Source organism: Cajanus cajan, chromosome 11 (assembly GCF_000230855.2).
Source record: "Cajanus cajan strain Asha chromosome 11, NIPB_CcT2T_4, whole genome shotgun sequence".
NCBI lineage: Eukaryota > Viridiplantae > Streptophyta > Magnoliopsida > Fabales > Fabaceae > Cajanus > Cajanus cajan.
The window spans coordinates 5106520-5127631 of record NC_138527.1 but is presented as its reverse complement, the minus strand read 5'-3'; the positions used below and the strand labels follow the sequence as shown (position 1 = coordinate 5127631).

Here is a 21112-nt window from a genome sequence, read left to right as displayed (position 1 = left end):
CCAATTTTTTTTTGTAGTGATATTGGTTATAAAATTAACTATTGAAGTTTAAAAATAAATAATTTATTTTATATAAACACATTTTATTACAATTTCAACTCATTAATTATTAATACATGTTTTTTTTTGGAATATACTTTAGACGAGTTCAATCTTACTAGAATACGAGTTAAAAAGTGATATGAAATTTTTTTTTATTGATGTAGGTTCCATTTTATTTTGGACATATGGGTGTAGAGAAAGAAAAGATAAAAAATAGAAAAAGAATAAAAGTTAATAAATGTGGTAAATGATATGATGCGACATAAAGATATGTGTTAGAATAGTTTTTCCCAATAATATGCATACGAAAAAAAAATGGATACAAATTAGATGGTAAATTTGATAATAACAAAAACCCATGTAAAAATTATGATTGAAATATTATACATAACAAGTATAAATCGAAACCAGATAGATCATAAATATATCATGGATACAGTAGCTATTTATTAAAAAACACTATCTTGTTAATGAGTCACCTTTTCTATATTGGACATCATAACATAATTCCTTGGCTTGTTTGATTTGAACTTATCAGAGCATATACCTCATATGGCAGAGAGACATTATTTACTTACCATGGTTCATAGGAATTGACTTAGTGACCTATGGTGACCCCTACTAATAATCGGAACCTATAAGATTTAGAAGAAAATCTTTGTAATGGCCTGATGTATCTGAACGAACAGCATGTGTTAATGGTTTTCCATATTTCTTATAATATGCTATTTTTATTTGATACATGTCTATCTCAGTCCTTGTCACAATTACCCTAATTAGTCTCTTATCATCGGTTCCCACACCCTTCATTGACTTGCGCAAAATCTGCAAAATACCGAGAGTAGACATTATTTTGTGAATAAAGTGATAATATTAGCATGTTTACAAATCAATATGATAATAAGTAATTGAATTTAGAGATTTAGATAAAAGAAATTATAATTTTAAGGACTTTTTGAATTAAATTTCATTAAATCTAATGAGGAAAGTGACATTGAATCACAATATATGGATTAATTTAACCATTTAATTATTCTATTTCCTTTAACTACTAACAAATACCTTGACAACTTGGGAACAAAAAATACCTTGGCAAAGTACATAGCAGGATCAGTGGCACAACGTAGTATGGTTAAGAGGGCACTCGCAAAAGAACCAGAAGTTTCTTTCTTTATTGCCTACATGAGAAAGATGAGTGTTGAAGTTAAATCATAGAATAAAAAGGGAAAGAAAATACGTCCTACTTTTTTTTTTGTTGTTGTTGCATAAGGTCATTACTTGGTTTTGAAGCATATGTACCTTTTCAAGTGAGTGTCCATGTGAATTTATGTAAGCAGAGTTGACTGCAGCCAAATGTGTGCTGCTTTTTTCACTAAAAATCTTTATGAAGACCTTTTCATCAGTTCCAAACTTTTTTTCTCCTGCTTTGTAAAGTAGTTTTGCATCCTCTTCTACTATTTCAAGGTCCAACTCTGGGCCTTCATAACGTGGGGTACTTATATAGGCAAGTAACAACTATTAAAGTATCAAACATTAATATATCATGATTTTGTACAAGTTTTCACAAGTGTTCTAGAGTCTATACTACTTAATTGCATCATCCTTAAGCATGATAATAATATGATCAATCATGTGATTTGATTACCTAACATATTATTCTTGACAAATTTTATTTGAGTTAAATAGAAAAGTTGATCTTACTAATAATTATGGAGTGGACCCACATCATCTATTTGGATGCATTTATATTTCACCCAATAATAAAGAGTTGTTGGGAAGAATATGTTTGAGAACATGTTATAACATTTCTCTTAAATTATGAGAGAAAACATAATACAATTCAAGGTTAAACTAATTTATGACTTTAACTTATATATTATTTTATCAAGAAATGTCAACAATTCTAACATGAAACTTCTAAAGACTTGTGAAATGTTTAACTTGTGCATGGCTTCTTGGATGAATACAATGTATAACTCATTTTTTTTATGAATAAAAAAATGGAATCATAGTATTGTTGACAAAAGTATTGAGAATTTTCACCAATTTAATTACCTGAATGTAATAATTTAACTTCATTACAATAAATCACATGGCCCTTTTACTTCTAGGATTACTTGTTGAGTCTTATAACAAAAAATGTTACTTTTAGACTGAATTTCATAACTTCAATGACCAGTATATATAAAACATCAAGGTTTGAGTCTCTATGCAAAAATTATTAGCCATTGTGAAATTAAACAAATAAAAAATCCTATCCAAATTTAAGAGTCTTAGAATATTTATCCCAACAAATGATAAGTAAAATGTCTTGTCACCATACACAATAACATCACTATTTGAATGAGCAGATCTATATATCATGAGTAATATATAGGACTAGTTATACAAAAATGAACAAAAGGTTTCAGGACTATTAATAGTCAATTCACTTGAGATATTATACAAATTCTTGTACATGCATATGCCACCAATATCTCAATAGAAAATAGAAAAATATGAAATTAATTCAAAATTTGATAGAAGTAACATTGTAACTTTTCCAAGAATCATGATATTAAAGACACTATTTCAAGAAGCACCATGAATTTATCAAGGTACTACAAATTAAAATAAGGATACGTACTTGATAAATAATATAATATCCATATTGCTAAGCTAACTAACTTTTTTCTTCTTCATTATTTAACTTAATAAAACCTCATTGCCTATAGCATGCTAGCTTTTCGCTTTAATAATGTTTGCACCTAGGATATATGAATCATACTATAAATAATGTATAATTATAAAAGACCTTGCAAAATGATAGTAATGGTAGGGGATAAATCAAGCACCTTCTTGTGATCACCACTGGTTTGGTTTTCAATATCTTTCTCAAGTTCGGAGTGGTAAGTTGATAGATAAACTTCTTTCATTCGCCTTATTTGTGATGGGGTACGAGAACATATTACTTCTGTTATAGCTTGATTATCAACAACCGGGGTGGTTAAGGCTTTTCTTGCAACCTTAGCATCCCTAGTTGGGGGATCATGCAACCAAAGTGACACTGCTTTCTGAAAGCATTCAAAAAGCAAGATGAGCAAAATAAAATGAAATCTCCTCATTTTAAGAACAACACAAAATTATGACATTTGTTTAAGTACCTTGACATGCCCATGAAGCTCTTTTGATATTCGTTTGGAAAGTAGTTCAGAGTAATTGGTTTCGTATTCTTGTTGAATGAGGCTACGTTGTTCTACATTTCTATGAGAAAGGATTTTGATAACTTTAGATGTGTCACAACCAAGACCTGTAATGACAAATACATTATAAGATGACTTAAATTGTGATTTATTTGCATATAATATTTCTCTCATTTACCTTAATTTCATATCTTGCTCATGTACAAGCATTAAGAAAAAATATAACCATCGTATCATATTCAATGCGATATGGTAAAGTAAAAAATCGAAAATTGAAGGAGGAAAGTAGAACACATTTTTTTTCATAGAATTAAAAGACATCAATTCTTTTACATCCTAACACAACTTTAATAAACTATTGTTTATTTAACCATTATACTATTAATGGATGAGTTGAGCATAATATTGATAAATGAAAATCAAGGAAGGTAGGTAGATGATAACAGGAAAATGATCTAAAGGGAATGTGCAAACGAGGAGGGGGGTCAAAGTGGAGGTGAAAGAATAATAATAATATAAAAAAAAAAATCAAAGGCAAAAAATAATTTGCAAAGAGTTTGAGTTTGTGATTTGTGACATATACTTGGTGTCATTATGCTTTCTCAAAATTTCTTCCTCATTACCATTTGTTTACTTAATTTTCAACCTTATTTACAATCAGAATACCTACAACCGAAAATTGGAAACTAATCTTCAACTATTACTTCCATTTCCACCCATATTAACCAAATTAAAGATATGCCTCTCCATTATCACATTATGTTCATGCAAATAATGAAGTTTTTTAATGTTCATCACAGAGTTTCATCATTTAATATAATAGAAATTAACTATATATTTTCTCTTTGCATTTACCAATGAAAAACTTTCTAATATGCCTTCATAAATATAAGAGTTTGGGTACTCTTATTGAGAAAATCTCCATGTGTGTGTGGGTATACCCAAACTCATTCAATTATGGACTCAAAATGTAATTGTACCAAATTAATGCCCATAAAGATTTTTTTAATAGATGCAAATAAGGAGAAAGCAAAACACAAATTACAATCATCAAAACAAATTAAAACCCCATAACATTAAGCATGATTATATGGTGGAGGGGGTAGTCTAATGACCATGACGATGATCTTGCTAATTTCAATCTATGTATTTCCTTAAATGTTCATTATGCAATCACTTGAGCTATTAATTGTGGCTCTAATAGTACTTTAATGTGTTCTTTTTTGTGTGTTTGTGTTCATTAACAACCTTTGAAAGCTTTATGCAACTTGATAGCATCTTCCCTAGGCGATGGTATCACTGGAGGTATGGTCAAAGTTGACATTATCAATCTTCAACTTTTCCGTCTCTGCCAAAATATTTAAATGTTACTGCATAAATAAGTTGTTTTGTTTTATTGTCAGCTCATGACATTTTGAATGAAACACAGACAATAAAATTGGATAATGCTTCTTGCCAAAATCAATTGAAAATTTACTAATATTGGTGTTTTTTTTTATCAACTTATATTTAGGATACGAACTATGCCTCAACTAATTTCAAGGGCAACAATCCATGAATATAGCAAAAGAGAGCAATGGCTATAAGATGTGTGTTCATCTAGAGTTACGTATAACCCGTTAATTTGATTATTGTATAAATATAACAAACATACAAATTTTAAGTGTTGTGTTTAATGTTTATAGATAAAAGAAAAATTGTAAATACGAAAGTCAGAATTAAATATGTACATAAAATTAGATAAAATTCAAATAAATGAAAATTTATATAATATCAATTGTTAAAATGTCTTAAACCCAAAGAAATATGCTTGACTTGTTTGCAAAATCAACGTCAAATGATACAAGTAAAACTTATATAATATGATTAGAGGAATTTTTTGTGAAGGAAATATGCTTGACTTGTTTGCAAAATCAACGTCAAATGATACAAGTAAAACTTCAATAATTTAAATAAGAGAAAATATAAATAAATAAAAAATAATTGCCTCAAATTCCAAAATGAAATTAAAAAAAAATAATCTAAACCAAAACAATATACACATAACACAATTCACACCACTAGAAATGAACTATTTTTTTGCGGAAAATTTTTTATAGAAAAATTCTACTAATTTTTATGCAAAAATATACATATGTTTGTTTTTGAAAATTTTACTATGAATATATTAGTTATAGGATTTGTTTTTTGCGGATAAAAATCTCTTAAAACTTATCATAAAATTTTCTTTTTAGTATTTCTTACTAATTTTTTTATATACATAAATATGCAAGCAGTGTTTAATAAATTTTTTCAAAAATTCATAAGTTTTCTCACAGATTTTCCTATGAGTTGAAACATCTAACAAACATTGAAATAAAAATGATATTTATAATTTTTAATTTAAAAAATATTTGCATTTTGAACTCAAATCAACTCTCAATGTTTTCACACCACATTTTCATCAATTTTTGTTCGAATCAACTATTTCTTTTATTAATAATTATTTTTATTGTTTACGAGATTTGGTTTACATTAAAAAAGAAACATGTTATTTGTGGCAGTTAAAATTGCATTTTCTAACTGTTAAAAACTGTCACAAGTTGCATTTCTAGCATTTTAAATAACCGCCAAATTCCCTAGCGTTAAAAACTATTTATTGCAAAAGTGAAAATTGGTATTGTTGCTATAAACGTCACAAAATGTATTTTTAATCTATTTACTTTTAACATTTTTTTAGTGATTTTTAACCACCAAAATATGTGTGATGTGTATATTTTTATTTAAAAGTTTTTGACATTTCTAAACAGCCACAAGATTTTTTTTCACAAATCATACTAGCTAGCGTACACACAATTAATTATACTTTAGTTTTTATCATATTTTTTTTTACTACAATGGTTAACAACCAAAAAAAAAAACACTCCGCTATGGTCTGTTGAGTGCTAACAATTTAGCACCAATACATGATTAAAATTGAAAGAGTTTTCAGATGATAGGAAATAATGCTCTATCTAATGCACTATAAATTTTCTTGTTATAAGGAGTGTGAAATACAAAGTATTCAACATTAGAAATAGAGAATTGTTTTCCCTCTTGTTTCTCATATCTGAAAAAGGCAAAATGATAAGGTGCTTGGTGATAGAGAACCAAATAGCCCAAGCCCAAAAGTGAATAGGCCCAAACGTGTCATATCCAAACCTTGTTGGATGAGAGACTATGTCTAGTTATTAACGTTTTATTTGGTTTTTAATAATTGCTAGTCCTACACGTGTAGGGATAGATTACATGGTTATTTTACATATATATTGTAGTGTTTATCATGGAGAAGGGCATGAATGAATTTCCTGATTTTATTTTCTTCTTAGTAGTACTAGTGTAGCCCTAATTCTCTTTCACTCATCTATCATTTGGTGCTTTCATCGTCGTTCTTCATGCCTCCAAAAAAAGATGCGGACTCCAAACAAGGTTATGATGTTATTTCTGCTTTATCTGCCCAAATCAGTGCTCTTCAATCTCAAATTGAACAACAAACCCTTATCCATGATACACGACATGATTCATTGACATCCGTGATTGGTTCTCTGGTAGATCGTATATCAAACCCTACCCAACCAAACCCTTCATTCCTTCCTTTCTCCCATACCCAAAATGCCTTTATCCCTTCTTCCCCCACCTTTTCACATTATCATCCGCCCTTCATACCACCATCATTATCCCAACCTTCACAAACCCTTCCTAGTACAAATCTTTTATACACTGCCCCTATTATTACTACCCAAAACCTTCCTCCACCTTTTGACACCTCTGGCCCCTTTACATCCCCTATTTCAAGTTCGGGCCCACCACCCTTTATTCCCACTGTTCCTCACCCATCTCCTTATCCTTTTCCGCATGCACTTCGTCCACCCAAATTACAATTGAATCAATTTGACGGTCTCGAGCCCTTGGATTGGTTGTTCCAAGCAGATCAATACTTCATGTTTTATCAGATTCCTTCGGAACAACGTGTTTCTATATCCGCGTTTTACATGAAAGGAGAGGCACTTGTTGGTTCAAATGGATGTTCAATAACAATCAATTGGGAGATTGGACTTCTTTCAGTAGAGCTTTACAGCTCCGTTTTGGCCCCTCTTCTTACGAGAACCATCAAGCGGAATTGTTCAAACTGAAACAAGTAGGTACGGTTTCTGAGTACCAATCTGCTTTTGAAAAGTTAAGTAACCAAGTTTGTGGGTTGCCTCCTGTTGCATTTATGAATAGTTTTATTTCAGGGTTAATTCCTGAGATAAAAAATGAGTTAGCAATCCTAAGGCCCCAATCTGTTTCTCAAGCTATTGGGTTGGCTAAATTAATTGAGGCTAAACTTCAAGATTTCGTGTCACGTCCACATCGTACCAATCCATCTCCGAAAAACCCATCCACCCGCCATAATCAGACCGCCCCATCTATTAGTGTTTCACAAGCCTCCACACTCAAATCATCCATTTCTACGTCTTCCTCATCCTTACCCATCAAGCGCCTTAATACTCAACAAATTCAGGAACGCCGTGCTGCTGGCCTTTGTTACAATTGTGATGAGAAATTCTACCCAGGCCATAAATGCAACAAACCCCGATTTTTGTTACTTTTGTGTGATGAGGAGCCTAATCCTGGGCTAGAAATTGCAGATCAATTACAAGACCAACTTGAGACGGAACAGGTCTCCCCAGCCATCCACTTTCAACTTTCCAGCCATGCACTTACAGGGTCTCCATCATCGCAAACCCTCAAGTTTCGGGGTCACATTCAAGGCTTTTCAGTGGTGGTTTTGATTGATACGGGTAGCTCCCACAATATTATACAACCACGCATTGCCAATTTTCTTCAGCTTCCATCTGTTCTTACACAACCCTTCAAGGTTATGGTGGGAAATGGTGACCACATTTCCTGTACACATTATTGTCCCAATGTTCCAATTTCATTTCACCAAACTAGTTTTCCTGTTCCGTTATACATCTTACCAATTGAAGGTGCTGATGTTGTTTTGGGTCTTGCTTGGTTACGTTTGTTGGGACCTATCATGGCCGATTTTTCAATTCATTCCATCACTTTCACTCATCAAAAGAAACCCATCACCCTCACAGGTGAACCCTTCCATACCCCCTCCCCCACTTCCTTCCACCAGCTTCGTTCCCTTATACATCAAAATTCTGTGGCTTCATTTCATTACCTCACCATGGCCCAACCACATTCACCCTACTGTCCTCCCAATATTACCATTCCTACCCTAGAGACTGAGCCTCCACCACCATTTTTTTCTTCCCAACTTACCAATTTGCTAAATTACTTTGATAATATTTTCCAACCACCTAAAGGTTTACCTCCAGTTCGCCCTCATGACCACCACATACCCTTACTACCAAATTCTACCCCAGTTAATATTCGACCATATCGTTACCCACATTCTCAGAAATCCATCATGACTACCCTTATCTCAAATATGTTACAGGAAGGCATTATTACTCCTAGCACTAGCCCCTTTTCATCCTCTGTTATTCTTGTTAAAAAAAAGATGGCACATGGCGCTTTTGTGTGGACTATTGAGCATTAAATGCCATTACAGTTCGGGATCGATTTCCAATCCCTACAATAGATGAGTTGTTAGATGAATTAGGGGCAGCACAAGTATTTTCTAAGATTGATCTACGCTCAGGTTACCACCAAATTCGAGTTATTCCATTAGATACTCATAAAACTGCTTTCCGTACTTTTGATGGCCACTATGAATTTCTAGTGATGCCATTTGGGCTTTCCAATGCCCCGTCAACTTTCCAATCTGCAATGAATGATTTACTAAGACCGTTTTTGCGAAAATTTGTTTTGGTTTTTTTTATGACATACTGGTCTATAGTGAATCATTTTCTGCACATGTCACTCACCTTCGTTCTGTTTTGCAGCTCTTACATTCTAATCAATTTTACGCCAAGTTACCTAAGTGTGTTTTTGGTGTTACAACGGTTTCTTATTTAGGTCATGTTATTTCTAGACAGGGGGTTCATCCTGACCCTGAAAAAATACAAGCTATCCTAGATTGGCTAGAGCCTCGTTCTCTCACGGCATTAAGAGGATTTTTGGGTCTTATCAGTTTTTATAGGAGGTTTATTTGCGATTATGCAGCCATCGCCACTCCCCTCACCGATCTCCTAAAAGCTACTCAATTCAATTGGAATACAAGTGCTCAACAAGCTTTTACACAATTGAAATCCCGAATTACTTCTGCTCCAGTCTTGGCTCTCCCTGATTTTAATTCTTCCTTTGTGGTGGAAACTGATGCTTCTGCAACTGCCATTGGCGCTGTTTTATCTCAAAAGGGCCACCCAATAACCTTTTTTAGCAAGAAACTCTGTCCAAAGATGCAATCTGAATCAGTATATGTGAGAGAGATGTTTGCAGTTACTGAGGCGGTAAAGAAATGGCGACAATATTTAATTGGGCATCACTTTCAAATTATTACTGATCAACAAAGTTTAAAAAACTTACTCTCTCAAGCTATTCACACTCCAGCCCAGCAGAAGTGGGCCACCAAGTTGCTTGGTTTTGATTTTGATATTATTTATCGTCCTGGGAAGCACAATCTTGCTGCTGATGCTTTGTCTAGGCTTGACCCTCCTGCATTGTTGGTGTTAGCTGTTTCTGTTGGTCCCTACGGTTAGAATCTAGAAGGGGGGGTTGAATAGATTCTATGTTATTTTTCCTTTTCTTCTTTGCTTTCTAAATCTTTACCAAACAAATCTTGATTTAAAACAAACCTTTAAACATAAAAGGTAATTCAGAGTTATATATGCACAGCTTATCCAACAAGATTTGAATAACAAGATACGTAAAGATTGAATTTATCAATTACCAAGAATCTTTAAAGTTCAGTTTCTGCAGATAATGTTTTTCTTCATACAACATTAATCAAGAAACTTATACAGAATGTAAAGAGTGTAAGAGTTAAGAAAATCATGCACCAAGATATATACTGGTTCAGCCATCCAAAGGCCTACATCCAGTTTCAGATTTAGATACACCTCTAAATCCAGTCAAATCCACTATTGATATTCTTTACAAGCACCCTGCACAAGCAATATCCAATCAATGAATTTAACAAGCAAATCTTGACACCCACAAGATTAACAAACCATTTCTTGACTCCACAAGAAACATATAACCCAAGAATATTGATCCCACAATATCCTACTTGAGAAAAACCTATCTCAAGATTTCTCTTTACACAACTCTTCCAGAGATTCTCTAATCTCAAGAGTTAAAACCATTCAAACAATAAAAGATCAGAAACGAGTACACCTGTTCGTGTAGATATGATCTTCAACAACGTAAACCAGTTTAGAATGAATTTTCTATATGAACTTCATCTTCTTGAATTGATCTTGCACACTTCTTTTTCCAAAAGTTGATTTTCAGCAGATATGTTCTTTCTTTCTTTTTCAGAAAATCTTTTTCTCTTTTGCAGTAATGTGTATTCAAAAAAAAACTTCTTTCCGTGTGTGAAAATTCTCTTTTTTCTTCTTCTTAAAAAAAACTTCAGTTTTAATCTTATTTAAAGATAATTTTCATGTGCAAGGAAACAGTTATTTCAGTTATATTCATAACAGAGATAATCTATTACCTGTGATGGTAATCTATTACCACGAGTTAGAATAACTGAACTAATTGTTTCAGCTCCTGTTTTAATCTATTACCTAACATGGTAATCGATTAACACGATGCCAAAATAACACAAAACTCACATTTGGAACAGAGGTAATCGATTACTTTAAAGAGGTAATCGATTAACACGATCCTTTTTCCTCTTGAAATCATCAGAATCAGTTTGGTAATCTATTACCACATATGGTAATCGATTATTCCAGTATCAATCAGTTTTTCAACATGAGTCAGGTAATCTATTACCAGTTCAGGTAATCTATTCCTTAACTCAGAAAATTTCTGATGTTTTCAAGTTTTCATTTAAAGTCTCAAACACTCAGTAAATTAATACTTCATGTTCTCAACAATGAATGAAATAAGAAAAATGAGTATTATGATATTTTCACCTTCATGTTAATTACTAATTTTTAACACATAACAAACAAACACATACAAGCCTAATCTTTTAAACAATCAATACATTATCCTTTTGACATAGGCTTAAAATAAAAAGCAACATGAGCAAAACATCAAAACTAAAACTTCTAGGGAACATCTTCCAGATGTAGATTCTTCAATCTTCAACAATCTCCCCCTTTTTGGTTTTGATGAGCCAAACTCTTCATGTTGACTTTCACAATCATCATGTTGTTTTGTTTCACTTGTTTGTTTGAAATTTGAACTTGAATTTGAACCTGCATATGTCTAGAACAAAAACTTCCATACAAAGCATTATGCAGTTCTATTTCCATTTCTTTCTTATACAATACATAAACAACCATATAAACATTTAATCAGTTTCTCATGAATTTCTCCCCCTGTTTGGCTTAACCAAACCAAAAAAAACAGAGTAAACAGAGAAATAACATGATACTTATGCAACAAAAACAACAAGCACTTAATAAGACTTTCATCATATAAGCATTAAAAATGTTCAGAAGCATACAAATACTACAACTATTACAAACTTTAAGTCTGAAATATAAATCAAAGTATTTATGCAGAACAAATTAAAATGCAGTGCCTAAAATGTAATGCATAACTAAAGTTCTTCAGGGTAGGGTATGTTCATCGCATCCAGTCGTTCAGATATAGATTCAAAACAAGCCTTCAGCTCTTGATAATCTCTTCTCTGAGTTTCTCTGATGTCATCTAGCTTTGCCAGAACAGATAGCTCAAAAGTAGAAAGAGGCTTGGGCTCTTCAGCACCTTCCTCTTCTTCAGTTTGAACTTCAGGTTGAGACAGCTCTGTAGTCTCAGCAGTAGGAACATCTTCCTTTGCTATCCAACCAGCATCTGTTTTCACTAGCTTCATCATTTTCAGAGCTCTATCCTTGATATCATGAACATCTCTGGTGACCTCTCTTGCTTCACCAGTTAAGGGAACTTTATAGAACACCAATACCTTGCTTATGAACACAGCATATGGACACTTGCAGTCCATTAACCTCCTAGGTAATCGATTAACCCAGTTGGTAATCGATTATCTCGCAACTGAAACAGGGTAATTATGCAAGTGAGTGAGTGGTAATCGATTAACCCGATAGGTAATCGATTATCACAGTGAAATGTGTGCAGATACAGGGCATACTGTGTTTTGTGTGATTTCCTATTATGAGTGCACATACATCAAGTTTAAACCTATAAGTGCTTAGCAATTTCATGCATATTCACACAATCATACTTTAATTATGAGATTTAGGATAGATTGGACTCACTAATGATACCAAGATTGGTTCTTAGCTTGAAAAATCTTTCCTTTGGTAGAGGCTTTGTAAAGATGTCAGCAAGTTGATCTTCTGACATTATGAATTTGATGTCACAGTCTCCTTTCTCTACATGATCTCTGATAAAGTGATGTCTAACTTCAATGTGCTTAGTTCTTGAGTGTAGAATAGGATTCCTTGAAATGTTAATTGCACTTGTGTTGTCACACTTCAGTGGTATGTGATCAATCTTCAAACCAAAGTCTTGAAGTTGATGTTTAAACCAAATTGACTGAGCACAGCAGCTTCCAGCAGCTATATACTCAGCTTCAGCAGTTGAGAGTGCTACACAAGCTTGTTTCTTGCTCTGCCACGATATGAGACATTCTCCAAACGTGTGGCACGTTCCACTTGTACTTTTCCTATCCAATTTACAACCAGCAAAATCGGAGTCAGAGTAACCAGTTAAAGATGGAGAAGTACCTTTAGGATACCACAATCCAACATTGATTGTGCCTTTCAAATACTTCAGTATTTTCTTTACAGCCTTCAGATGTGATTCCTTTGGTTTTGATTGGAATCTAGCACATACACATACACTGTACATGATGTCAGGTCTGCTAGCTGTTAGATACAGAAGAGATCCAATGATCCCTCTATACATTGATTCTTCAACATCTTTTCCTGCAATATCACTATCTAGATAACAATTAGTAGACATAGGGGTATTTGATATCTTACAATTCTCCATATCAAATTTCTTTAACAGTTCTTTGCTATATTTAGTTTGATGTAGAAAAATTCCATTTTCCATTTGTTTGACTTGTAGTCCTAGGAAGAAGCTTAATTCTCCCATCATAGACATATCAAACTCCTTCTGCATATTGGAAACAAATTCTCCACAAAGAGATTGGTTAGTTGATCCAAATATTATATCATCAACATAAATCTGAATCAGCAGAATATCTTTTGATTTTCTCTTTATGAAAAGAGTTTTATCAACATTACCTCTTTGAAAGTCATGAGTTAGTAGAAACTTACTTAGCCTTTCATACCATTTCCTTGGAGCTTGTTTCAGTCCATACAAAGCTTTCTTGAGCTTGTAAACATGCTTAGGTAATTTGCAGTCAACAAAACCAGGTGGTTGATCTACATAAACTTCTTCATCAATTAGACCATTTAAAAATGCACTTTTCACATCCATTTGATATAGTTTGAAATCAAACACACAAGCAAATGCAAGTAAAAGCCTAACAGCTTCTAATCTAGCAACTGGAGCATATGTTTCACCAAAGTCTATACCTTCCTGTTGATTGTATCCTTTGGCTACTAATCTAGCTTTATTTTTAACTATAACACCTTCTTCATTTAGTTTGTTTCTGAAAACCCATTTTGTACCAATGACATTCATATTCTTATTGAAAGGAACTAAAATCCAAACATCATTTCTTTTGAATTGATTCAGTTCATCATGCATGGCCATTATCCAGAATTCATCTTTTAATGCATGTTCCACACATAATGGTTCAATTTGAGAAACAAATGCCATATCATCACTTAGAAGATTAAAAGAGTGTCTAGTAGAAACTCCCTTATTTATATCTCCAAGAATGTTATCCAGAGATAGATCTTTGGGTTTCCTCCATTCTTTGGGTAGTGATGTGTCTTCAGATGGTGTTTTCTGCTGTAGTTCCAGTTTTTCTTCTTCTTGTGTAATACTGTCACCTATCTCATCTTCATCATTAAGAGATTTTCCTTTTTCAAGGATGTTAGTTTCATCAAAAGTAACATGTATAGATTCTTCAACAGATAAGGTACTTTTGTTAAAGACTCTATATGCTTTGCTAATTGCAGAATATCCAATAAAAACTCCTTCATCAGCCTTAGCATCAAATTTTCCAAGAGTGTCTTTTCCATTATTCAGAACAAAACACTTACAGCCAAACACTTTAAAATGTGAAATGTCAGGCTTTCTTCCTTTGTAAAGCTCATATGGTGTTTTCTTTAAAATAGGTCTAATCAAGATTCTATTTAGAACATAGCATGCAGTGTTTACTGCATCAGCCCAAAAGTATTTTGGTAAACCATTTTCATTTAACATGGCTCTTGCTAGCTCTATTAGAGATCTATTTTTCCTCTCTACAACTCCATTTTGTTGAGGAGTTCTAGGGACAGAAAAATTGTGATTAATACCATTTTCTTCACAAAAAGTTTGAAAAGATTCATTTTGAAATTCACCACCATGATCACTTCGCAAAGATTTAATTTTCAAGTCCTTTTCATTCTGAATTCTTTTTGAAATGATTCTAAAGGCTTTAAAAGCATTGTCTTTATGGGATATAAATGCAACCCATGTGAATCTGGAGTAGTCATCAATGAGAACTAAAGCATAAGTGTTTCCACCTAGACTTTTGGTTCTTGATGGTCCAAAGAGATCCATGTGCAAAAGTTCCAGCGGTCTAGAGGTTGACATAACTTTCTTTGATTTAAAAGAAGCTCTAGTCTGCTTTCCCTTTTGACATGCATCACAAAGTCCTTGTTTAGAGAACTTGATCTTTGGAAGACCACTAACAAGATCTTTAGATGCAAGTCTATTTAACTGATCTGCATTTATATGTGCAATGCGTCTATGCCATAACCATGTTACATTATCATGTGATGTGAGACAAGAATTGGATGATGAATGCTCTAAGTCTAAGATGTATATGTTATTGACTCTTTTTCCTATAAGCAGGACTTCATTTGATTCCTTATCACAAACCATACAACATTGATTATTAAAAGAGATATTGTAATTTTTGTCACAAAGCTGGCTAATACTAAGCAGGTTATATTTGAGACCTTCTACATACAGGACATTTTCAATGAGAGTATTGGAATTGTTACCAACACTGCCTGAGCCTAGTATTCTGCCTTTGTTGTTATCTCCATATGTTACAGATCCTCCTTCTTTTTCCTGTAATGAGATAAATTTGCTTTTATCTCCTGTCATGTGTCTTGAGCAGCCGCTGTCTAAGTACCACATTGATTGCTTTGCTCTCAAGCACACCTGCAACACAAGTTATTCAATTTGATTTTGGTACCCAATGGATCTTGGGTCCTGGAGAATCAGTGAGTACATAATCTAATTTCTTAATCCATTTATATTTTCCACTAGGAATGCCAAATTTCCTTATCATGCATCTGTAGTAGTTATGACCAGATTTCATACAATAGTTACATGAGTGGGAATTAATGGATTTCATAACATTAACATTCTGTTTTTCTTTATCCTTTGCTTTTAATGCAGCATACAATGTTTCACAGTTCTCACATGGTGACTTTAGTTTAGAGATATCTGAAAGTAGTTTCCTGTTATCATTCTCTAAATCAGAAATTTTATCTCTCATGTGTGTCATTTTCTTTTTGTAAACATTATTTGATTTTTCTAATTTCTTTGCTTCAGCATACAGTTCAGCAAATGCATTTTGCAATTCATCATACGAGTCAATAGATGAGTCAGAATCATATACCTCATAATCTGAATTATGTTTGGTCATGAGACAGAGATTTGCTTCCTGATCCTCATCACTATCACTTGAAGTTGTTGAGGCATTCTCTTCCCATGCTATGTATGCTTTCTTTTTCTTTGATCTGAACTTTTGTTTCGTCTCCTCATTCTTTTTCAGGCTTGGACAGTCAGCTCTCATGTGTCCAGCTTTTCCACATTCAAAACATTTGAACTTTGGAGATGAGTTTTCATTCTTCTTGAAGGATTTCTTCTGACTGGAGAATCTCTTATTGTTGTTCTTCCTTCTCATGAATTTTCTGAAATTCTTCACCATTAGATTTAATTCTTCTTGTTCAGAACTTTCATTGCTGCTATCCTCTTCATCACTTGAGGATTCTTTTACCTTTAAGGCCAGACCTTTTGCCTTTTTATCTTTTTGTTCTTCATCAGCAATCCTTGACAGATCCATCTCATATTCTCTTAGCTTTCCAAATAACTCAGCACTTGTCATCTGAGCTAAGTTCTTTGACTCTGTAATTGCTGTGACAGTTGGTTGCCATCTTCTGTTTAGTGACTTCAGGATTTTGACATTTACTTCTTCTTCCACGAAGTCTTTCCCTAATCCTTTTAGGTGATTTATTATGTGAATGAACCTCTTTTGCATATCCATGACAGTTTCACCTTGATTCATTCTGAAGGTTTCATATTCCTGAATGAGTGTGTTCTTTCTAGCTCTTCTCACTTCTGGAGTTCCTTCATGTGTTACTTGAATTAAATCCCAAGCTTCCTTTGCTGTAGAACAAGCTGAAATTCTAAAAAATTCATCAGAATTTAGTGCAGAATGTATGATATTTAAAGCTTTTGCATCATTCTCTGCTCTTCTAATTTCACTTTGATCCCAGCTATCATATGGTTTCTCAATTTCTTTTCCTCCCTCTATCTTAGTGGGTATTTTGTAATCTGTGATTACAGCCTGCCAAATATTTCTATGAACAGATTCCATGAAAATTTTCATTCTAACTTTCCAAAAGGGATAGTTATCTCCACAAAACAATGGGGGTCTGTTTATAGAAGCACCTTCAGCAAACGGTAATTGATTACCAGCCATCTAACCTTTCTAAAGATCTAGTCTTGAATGTTTTACAAGATACAGCTCTGGTACCAATTGTTGGTCCCTACGGTTAGAATCTAGAAGGGGGGGTTGAATAGATTCTATGTTATTTTTCCTTTTCTTCTTTGCTTTCTAAATCTTTACCAAACAAATCTTGATTTAAAACAAACCTTTAAACATAAAAGGTAATTCAGAGTTATATATGCACAGCTTATCCAACAAGATTTGAATAACAAGATACGTAAAGATTGAATTTATCAATTACCAAGAATCTTTAAAGTTCAGTTTCTGCAGATAATGTTTTTCTTCATACAACATTAATCAAGAAACTTATACAGAATGTAAAGAGTGTAAGAGTTAAGAAAATCATGCACCAAGATATATACTGGTTCAGCCATCCAAAGGCCTACATCCAGTTTCAGATTTAGATACACCTCTAAATCCAGTCAAATCCACTATTGATATTCTTTACAAGCACCCTGCACAAGCAATATCCAATCAATGAATTTAACAAGCAAATCTTGACACCCACAAGATTAACAAACCATTTCTTGACTCCACAAGAAACATATAACCCAAGAATATTGATCCCACAATATCCTACTTGAGAAAAACCTATCTCAAGATTTCTCTTTACACAACTCTTCCAGAGATTCTCTAATCTCAAGAGTTAAAACCATTCAAACAATAAAAGATCAGAAACGAGTACACCTGTTCGTGTAGATATGATCTTCAACAACGTAAACCAGTTTAGAATGAATTTTCTATATGAACTTCATCTTCTTGAATTGATCTTGCACACTTCTTTTTCCAAAAGTTGATTTTCAGCAGATATGTTCTTTCTTTCTTTTTCAGAAAATCTTTTTCTCTTTTGCAGTAATGTGTATTCAAAAAAAAACTTCTTTCCGTGTGTGAAAATTCTCTTTTTTCTTCTTCTTAAAAAAAACTTCAGTTTTAATCTTATTTAAAGATAATTTTCATGTGCAAGGAAACAGTTATTTCAGTTATATTCATAACAGAGATAATCTATTACCTGTGATGGTAATCTATTACCACGAGTTAGAATAACTGAACTAATTGTTTCAGCTCCTGTTTTAATCTATTACCTAACATGGTAATCGATTAACACGATGCCAAAATAACACAAAACTCACATTTGGAACAGAGGTAATCGATTACTTTAAAGAGGTAATCGATTAACACGATCCTTTTTCCTCTTGAAATCATCAGAATCAGTTTGGTAATCTATTACCACATATGGTAATCGATTATTCCAGTATCAATCAGTTTTTCAACATGAGTCAGGTAATCTATTACCAGTTCAGGTAATCTATTCCTTAACTCAGAAAATTTCTGATGTTTTCAAGTTTTCATTTAAAGTCTCAAACACTCAGTAAATTAATACTTCATGTTCTCAACAATGAATGAAATAAGAAAAATGAGTATTATGATATTTTCACCTTCATGTTAATTACTAATTTTTAACACATAACAAACAAACACATACAAGCCTAATCTTTTAAACAATCAATACATTATCCTTTTGACATAGGCTTAAAATAAAAAGCAACATGAGCAAAACATCAAAACTAAAACTTCTAGGGAACATCTTCCAGATGTAGATTCTTCAATCTTCAACAGTTTCCAACCCGGTGGTTCCTTTTATTGCAGAGTGGAAGACATATTTTGTTACTGATCCTGATGGCATGGAAATTAAAAATAAATTGTTGAATGATCCTAAGGGTAGAGACCTATATACCTTCCAGAATGGCTTGTTGTTTTTTAAGGGCAGGTTATTTGTTCCTGATGTTGCTGATTTTCGTCGTAAGCTGCTTTTGGAGTTTCATGCTACCCCTGTGGCTGGTCATTCTGGTGTTAAGCCCACATTGAGTCGCCTGGCTGCATCCTTCTATTGGCCCTCCATGGCTGTAGATGTTCGCCAATTCATTCGTCACTGTCTTGAGTGCCAACATAATAAATACCCTACAAAAAAACCATTGGGATTACTTCAACCATTAACCAGCCCCAACAGAGTTTGGGAGGACATCACCATGGATTTCGTGACCCACTTACCTAGTTCCTTTGGCCACACCACTATTTGGGTGTTGTGTGACAGATTAAGTAAATATGCTCACTTCCTCGCATTGCCAACAAAGTTTAGTGCTCCTCAGTTAGCCCAGCGATTTTCGGTGGAAAATTGTAGGTTGCATGGCATGCCGAAGTCCATTATTTCTGATAGAGATCCAATCTTTATCAACACTTTCTGGAAGACCCTTTTTCGTGCTCAAGGTACAACATTGCGATTTAGTTCGGCATATCACCCTCAGACGGATGGCCAAACAGAAGTGTTGAACCGTAGTTTGGAGGCATATTTGCGCTGTTTTGCTAGTGATCTGCCTCGCTCTTGGTATAAGTTTTTGCATCTGGCTGAGTACTGGCACAATACCACCCTCCAAACTAGTATTGGCACCACTCCATACCATGTTCTTTATGGCCGGCCTCCGCCTTCCACGGTGGACTTCATTCCTAGTTTGTCCGCTCCCACCTCAGTTGCGGCTATTCTACGTGAGCACAAACACATTATTAGCATTGTTAAGGCTAACTTACATCACACTCGACAGAGAATGAAAGCTTATGCCGATCAGAGTCGCCAGGATTTTACCTTTCAAGTGGGAGATTGGGTGCTTTTGAAACTCCAGCCTTACCGTCAGGCTTCGGTTTCTCGTCGTTCTTCAGCAAAGTTGGCAAAGCATTTTTATGGTCCTTTTCAGGTGCGACGCCGCATCAGACAGGTGGCGTATGATCTCGATCTTCCATCTTCATCTCGCATCCATTCCGTAGTCCATATTTCTAAGCTTCGTCCATACCATGGCTCAAGTCCTCTAGAACATTACAAGCCTCTTCCACCGCTTTCGTTTGATAATGAAGAAGACCATTCACTTTTCAAGGGTGGTCATAATGTGTTTCCTTCGTCAAATTCATCTACACCATCGACCCTTAATCCTACGGCTTCAATTTTTCCAACGGATCCACCAACCAACTTTAATGTTGTCCCATCAATGTCTCCCACCAAGGAAGTCCACGTGCAACCACCACTTCATGTTTCTTCGTTGGATTTGGTACCAAGAAACACAAATACATCTCCGTCGTCCAATTCTTCAATGATCTGTGCCATTCCTCCCTCCACTTACCCGCAGTTGCCACGTCATGACCTTGAGGACAAGGTCCCTTGTGAACGGGTCGGAAATGATAGAGAACCAAATAGCCCAAGCCCAAAAGTGAATAGGCCCAAACGTGTCATATCCAAACATTGTTGGATGAGAGACTATGTCTAGTTATTAAGGTTTTATTTGGATTTTAATAATTGCTAGTCCTACACGTGTAGGGATAGATTACATGGTTATTTTACATATATATTGTAGTGTTTATCATGGAGAAGAGCATGAATGAATTTCCTGAGTTTATTTTCTTCTTAGTAGTACTAGTGTAACCCTAATTCTCTTTCACTCATCTATCACTTGGTTTAACTTTTTAAGACCAAATTTCAGGGGAAAAATTACATTAACAATATAAACTTACTTGTGACTTAAGTGATTATAAAGAATCAAGAGTCATAAGGTAACAAGTTTGAGAAAGCTTCCCATCAACAACCTATAAAACATTAATTAATTCAACTTAATTATTGTAATTAACATGCTCTTGCGAATTATAAGTCAAGATTCAAAAGTAAAGAATGGACAAAGTAATGCTATTCCTCAGCCTTTCTCAAACCAAAACAAAATTATAGTGATTTCTTACATATTAGTGGGGGTCTAAGGATAATGGAAGTTAGCTTTTAAAACATAAGATCCCAAAGTCAAAACTTCTGAGACAAAAATGCAAAGAGATTGAACAACTTACTGGATATCCACTCCCAAGATTAGGGTTG

The 21112-nt window shown here is 33.8% G+C and overlaps 2 protein-coding genes across 2 annotated transcripts; one reads left to right on the top strand and one right to left on the bottom strand.

Moving 5' to 3' along the window:
• Positions 1-409: 409 nt before the first annotated feature.
• Positions 410-4677, bottom strand: LOC109791443 (annexin D5). Its single transcript, XM_020350741.3, has 6 exons — positions 4473-4677; positions 3186-3331; positions 2877-3095; positions 1342-1557; positions 1131-1220; positions 410-867 (listed from the first exon to the last, which is right to left on the bottom strand). The coding sequence occupies exons 1-6, from the start codon at positions 4546-4548 to the stop codon at positions 664-666; spliced, it is 951 nt and encodes a 316-aa protein (XP_020206330.1). The 5' UTR covers positions 4549-4677; the 3' UTR covers positions 410-663.
• Positions 4678-6637: 1960 nt separating this feature from the next.
• LOC145953306 (uncharacterized) lies at positions 6638-9898 on the top strand. Its single transcript, XM_083067249.1, has 4 exons — positions 6638-7364; positions 7478-8698; positions 8809-9007; positions 9097-9898. Exons 1-4 carry the CDS (start codon positions 6638-6640, stop codon positions 9896-9898), a joined length of 2949 nt encoding a protein of 982 aa, XP_082923375.1.
• The last annotated feature ends 11214 nt before the right edge of the window (positions 9899-21112 follow it).

What these genes read in the sequence shown, in the direction of transcription:
- LOC145953306 (XM_083067249.1), top strand. Translation starts at nt 6,638, where the DNA reads ATGCCTCCAAAAAAAGATGCGGACTCCAAACAAGGTTATGATGTTATT. An exon ending in GAGAACCATCAAGCGGAATT is followed by an intron (nt 7,365 to 7,477) that starts GTTCAAACTGAA and finishes GTTTTATTTCAG; the next exon opens with GGTTAATTCCTGAGATAAAA. An exon ending in TTTGGGCTTTCCAATGCCCC is followed by an intron (nt 9,008 to 9,096) that starts GTCAACTTTCCA and finishes ACTGGTCTATAG; the next exon opens with TGAATCATTTTCTGCACATG.
- LOC109791443 (XM_020350741.3), bottom strand. Translation starts at nt 4,548, where the DNA reads ATGTCAACTTTGACCATACCTCCAGTGATACCATCGCCTAGGGAAGAT. An exon ending in AGCTTCATGGGCATGTCAAG is followed by an intron (nt 3,096 to 3,185) that starts GTACTTAAACAA and finishes GAATGCTTTCAG; the next exon opens with AAAGCAGTGTCACTTTGGTT. An exon ending in ATGGACACTCACTTGAAAAG is followed by an intron (nt 1,221 to 1,341) that starts GTACATATGCTT and finishes TTTCTCATGTAG; the next exon opens with GCAATAAAGAAAGAAACTTC.